This window comes from Fonticula alba (assembly GCF_000388065.1).
Source record: "Fonticula alba strain ATCC 38817 unplaced genomic scaffold supercont2.4, whole genome shotgun sequence".
Taxonomy (NCBI): domain Eukaryota; order Rotosphaerida; family Fonticulaceae; genus Fonticula; species Fonticula alba.
The window spans coordinates 282,644-287,856 of NW_009242974.1; the positions used below are offsets into that span (position 1 = coordinate 282,644).

General features: G+C 71.0%; 1 protein-coding gene across 1 annotated transcript; it reads left to right on the forward strand.

Annotated features, from left to right (window-relative positions):
• Positions 1–1,412: 1,412 nt before the first annotated feature.
• H696_02608 (hypothetical protein) lies at positions 1,413–5,029 on the forward strand (the record flags this gene model as incomplete). Its single annotated transcript, XM_009496519.1, has 6 exons — positions 1,413–2,389; positions 2,572–2,654; positions 2,814–2,977; positions 3,161–3,458; positions 3,693–4,494; positions 4,840–5,029. 6 exons carry the CDS (start codon positions 1,413–1,415, stop codon positions 4,913–4,915), a joined length of 2,400 nt encoding a protein of 799 aa, XP_009494794.1. The 3' UTR covers positions 4,916–5,029.
• Between the last annotated feature and the right edge of the window lie 184 nt (positions 5,030–5,213).

Genomic DNA, 5,213 nt, shown 5'->3' on the forward strand with positions numbered 1-5,213 from the left:
TGGGCGGCCCCTCTATCCTGGCCAGCGTGTAATCGGGGCTGGCCAGCGCCCAGGGCTCAGGCCCCGGTTCGACAGATGACAGAGACACGCCCCGGGCGTGTCGGCTGGCGCTTGTCAGACCGTCTGCCGCTTGTCAGACCGTCTGCCGCTTCGAGAGGGAGAGAAAGAGGGGGGGACAGCCGGGCCGTTCGGAAAGGAAGGGGAGGGAGGGGGGTGGTGGAATCATGGGCTCACATCCCAAAGCCCGAGTGGCGTGCACCGCACAGAGGACCGCCCGGGGGGAACGGCGGAACAGAAAGAGACCCACCGCGGCCAGGGGGGCGGGCGGGGGGTGTCGCTTCGTGTCGTCGCGACCCGTGCATGCCTATCCCCTGATCGGGTCACATGTTCACAAGGGAACCGGCCAGGTGGCCTTGCTGCACCCACAATCCCCGCCCCCCGCTTGCCGGCGCCGTCCGACTGGCCCCGGGGGCGCCATGGGGGCGCGACTCGCCCGTGCACTTTCAGCCGGTGGGTCACGATCTGGCGGGGGCGATCTCGCCGGTCGCAGGCCCCGAGGGCGAAGGAGGCCCCTATTCTCGATGGGGTTTTGCCCTCGCGCGGTGACACCAAGGTGGAAGCCCCTTGGCGAGGCGCGGGGAAAAGAGCCTCGCCCGGCGGCTCGCCGGTGCTCTCTCGCACCCCCGCCAGCTGTGACAGCGTCCCCCCGGCATGGGGAGAGGCAGGGCGGGGAGGGAGAGAGAGGGAAGCACATTTTCCAACTCGGAGCACGGGGGGGGGGAAGTGTGGGGCAGCATCTGGTCGAGGTCCTCAAAGCCCTCATGCTCCCGGCGGGTGCATCTTCCCCCAGAGCGAGGGGGGGGGGAAACATGAGGCCGCGTCGGCCGCGGGGAGACAGAAATCCCCGGAGGGTAATTAACCCACCCGGCCTCGGGGATTCCGAAGCTGGAGAGACTGCCTGAAAGGCGGCGGCGCATCGCCCTGCATGCTGCCCCCCCACAAACACCCCGCTTGCAAGGGGAGGGGTTAAGCAAAATGACCGGTCCCTGTGGCCCCCCCTCCCCCCCCCCCCCCCCCCCCCCCCCTGGGTGTTAGTTTTCGTGCGCATGGTGTCGCCGGACTAATTGGCCGGGGCGCGTCTGGAGCGCTCCGTGCCGGGAGATGCGGGCGACGCAGTGGAGGGGCGCCACAGCCGAGGGAGGCCCGCGCGGAGGGGCGGACCGCCGGAAGGACAAAGGGACAAAGCGCCCCGCCACGGCACCGCGGCTCCCAGCTGGCTGCAAAGACGAGATCGATCTGTTTGGCCGCCTCGCCCCTCTCCCCCCCCCCCCGCCCGCCCTCGCCCTGATCCGATCCTCCCTCCTCTGCCACTCCCTTGCCCCCTCTGCCTGTCCTTTCCTTGCCCTGTCGCCATGACCGTCACCGGACGCCCGCCGGCCGCAAGTGGCCAGCTGGAAGCGCGCCCGGTCGAAAAGCGCAAGGGCTCCTCCAAGCGCCGCACCTCCATGGGGATGGTCCAGTCGGCCTCGGTCGTGTCGGTGTCCGCCTCGCAGGCGGCCCTGGAGGAGGCCGACCGACCGCCGACCGACGCCGGAGACATGCCGGCCGCCGCCGCGGCGGACAGCGGCGCACACACGCCCGATATGCTGGAGGCCGGCTCGCCCGGCGACCGCGGCGGGTCCCCCCCGGCGACCGACCCGGCACCGACGGCCCACCACCCGGATGCCGACCTGGCCAGCATCCACAGCCTCGAGCCCGAGTCCAGGCCGGACCTTGGGGGGGACCCGCCGCGGTCGCGGTCGCGCTCGTCTTCCTCCAGGCGCCGGGACCCCGGCGATCCGGACAAGCCACGCCGGACCCGGCGCTCGGACCCCGCCGACCCCGATCGCCCCCGGCGCACCGACCCCAATGACCCCGCTCGGCCGCGGCGAAGCCGCCGGACGGACCCCAGCGCTCTCGACGCCGAGAGCGGGGTGTCGGCTGCCCGGGTGGTTGGCAGCGGGTCGTCGGTGCGCACGCGCGGCACCACATCCCGCGGCCGCCCGGAGCGCGCCCTGTCGCCGACCTTCGCCGACGAGCAGGATGGCATGCGCCGGCATGCGGCCGAGCGGTCGCAGCGCGCCGGCCCGGGCAGTGCCACGGCCCCGTCGGCCCACCATGCCGCCGCCCGGCAGTCACAGGCCCAAGCCACGAGCCCGATCGCGCAGCCCACCACCCCGGGCGGGCTGCCGGCGGATTTCTTCCTGCCGCGCGTGTCGAAGGAGTTCTACATCTGGGAAAAGTCCCAGCTGGGCCAGCTGCCCACCGGGTGGGAGATGCTCCAGTCGCGTGGCAGCGATCCCGCAGACCCGCACCCCTCCTTCAGCGGCCCGAAGACCCTCTACATCGAGTGCGTGTCGGCCGCTCCCGGGGCAGACGCCGTCGATGGGGCTTGTGCCGGGTCGCGCGTCCCAGCTCAAAGTCCCGCCGCCCTGGCACCTTTTCTTTCTTTCGCGCCCTCTCTCCCTCTCTCTCTGTGCCTCTGACTGGACAACGGTGACGCTGCTCTCGCCCTCGCCCCCGCCCGGCCAGCCATCTGAACCAGCAAACCACCTGGATCGACCCGCGTACCGAGAAGACCCGGACGATGAACATCCTCGAAACCAAGTATGGCGGTGCGCATATACCCCACCCTCTCCCCCCCCTGCCCCGGGTGAATGAGCCGCCGGCGGAGGCCCCCCTCGGCTCGGGCCCTGGGGTCCCCTGTGGCGATCGATCGATCGGATGCTGACGACACACGCACCGCCCTCGGTGGCCTTCCTTCCCGGCCGAAGAGCTGCCCTATGGGTGGGACGAGTGCGTGGACAAGGACATCGGCGTGTACTACCTGGACCACACCATGCAAACCACGTACCTGGACCCGCCTTGGGACGAGCGGGTCCGCTTCCAGGTGGCCGTGCTGGCCAACTTCATCACCGAACAGACCCGCCGGATGCAGGTGCGCGCCCTTGGGCCCGGCCGGCAGCGCGGCCTCCCTCCCGCTTGGGCTCGCCCGCGCAAGATGCCCCTTCCCCTGCGCCCGCCGCTCGCTCGCTCCACACACACACACGCACTGGCGGACAGCTGACAAGGGGGTGCATCCTCCCAACTGCCCGTCCATCTGGCACGTGCGCCTCGTCAGCTCCTGCAAGACCGCGCCAAGATGGATGACGCCGCGCGCGCGGCCGAGGCCAGTCGCCGGGTGACCGAGCTGGAGGCGATGCACAAGAATTTGTCGGTCGAAATCGAACGCCTGGAGGCGCTGGAGGCCGAGAGCCGCCGGCGGATAGGCCTCGAGGGGCTGAAGCATGGGTCGCGTGGGCTCCTGGAGGACATCAACCTCGAGGGGCTGACCCCCGAGGAGATCGAGGTGGAGCTCATGCGCGCGGAGAAGCTGCGCCATGAGCTCCTCCAAGAGCAGAGCCTCATCGAGGTGGAGGGTACGCCCGCGCGCGAGTCGGTTCCTGCCAGAAGGGGAGCGAGGGGGGGGGGGGGATGGCGGCTGTGCCTCGCAACGACCCTGGTCATGGTGCTCTTCACACGCGCAACGCCCAGCAACTGACACACTTGCAATCCACCTGGCCGTGGGGGCGGGGAAAACGAACAAACAAACAAACAAACAAACACAAATCCCCACCCGCTTGTGGGAACTGGACCAAAACAACACCCCCCAGAGCTCCGCTCGCAGCTGCAGGATGTCGACGACGAAATCCGCCTCGAGCGCATGCTTCTCAATGAGGATGCCGAGACGTGCTCGACCATCGCCGACATGCTGGCCGAGCGGCTGAATGCCCTGCGCGCGGCTCGCATGCCGGCCCCGGGCGAGCGGCGCCCCGGCCAGGAGGACGACGATTCCGACGCGCCGGCCGAAGACACCACCAGCAACATCGCCAACCGGACGGAGGCCATCCGCGCCGAGCTCATGGAGGCCGAGCGCGATGTGCGCGACGAGCGTGAGCGCCGGCGCCGGGCCGAGGCCGAGCTCCTGCAATTCCAGATGAACATCATGCGCGGCCCGGCCCGCGATGAGGACGACGATCCGGACGAGGACAGCCAGTCGCAGGCGCGCCGGCGCCGGCGCCGGGCCACCGCCTCGGCCATCGCCGCGGCCAACCGCCGTCGCGAGAAGGAGGAGGGCCTGGCCCGAGGTGGGGAGGCCACCGGGCCCGGGGCCGGGCCCGGGGCCGGCTCGACGCCGCGTGCCAATTCCCTCGCCGGCGAACTGGGCGCCGACATTCGGCGCCTGCACATGCGTCTGCAGCAGCAGCGTCTCGAGGTGGAGACATTCGAGCGGGCGCGCGCGGAGCGCTCGGCCGCCGCTGCGACTGCCGCCGAGGATCCCGAGCGCCCGGCTGCCGGCCCGCCGGTCGACCAAACGTCCCGCAAGATCCGCGAGATGCATGGCATGGTCGAGGCGTCGGAGAGCGTGCGCGAGGCTGTCGTCACCAACTACAACCCGGACAAGTCGTCCTTCCAGTGCGTGTCGCCCCCCGCGTCCCCGCCCCTCTTTGTCGCTCCCGCCCGCGCAGGTTTCCGCTTTTCATGCCTTCCACACGCCCGGCGAGCCCGAGGACCGGGGGCTGCCCCGCGCCGTGGGGCCGGCCCGGAGGAGGGCGCTCCTCAGCAGCCCCGGTCCGGCGTCGATCGGACGGCCAAGGCGAAGTCGGTCCCGCCCCGCTGTTTTGATCGATCTGAGACTGACCATGCCCGCCCTGTGACCTGGCCGCTGTGCGTGCGCCCTGTGCCGCCGACGCTCCGCGATCTGGCCGCGCCTTGTCCTGGTGTTGTTCTCCGTCCGGCCGGGGGGAACAAAAAAAAAAGGGAACGCATGCTCTTCTTTGCTGCCAACGCGGCCAACAACAAGTCCCCGCCGCCGGTCCCGCGGAAACTCTGGTGAGGGGGGGCGGCAGCACGGGGCCCCGAGGCCGCGGGCCCGTGGCTGCCGGCCGCGGGCGCAAGAGGAGGCGTACCCCGAGCGAGATCGGCGGCGGTGCAGCCCCCGAGAGAAGGCGACCCAGCCAGCGATGCTGATCGTTGCCGTGCCCGAGCAATTGTGGCCTCGGCACCGGGCGTGCTGGAAGCCAGCAAGCCGAGGAGGGCCGCGCCCCCACACCCGGCCCGAAGTAGGTAGAATACACACCCCCACCCTGACACGCATGTGCAACGACCGAGGCGAGTGCGGGGGGGGGGGGGGG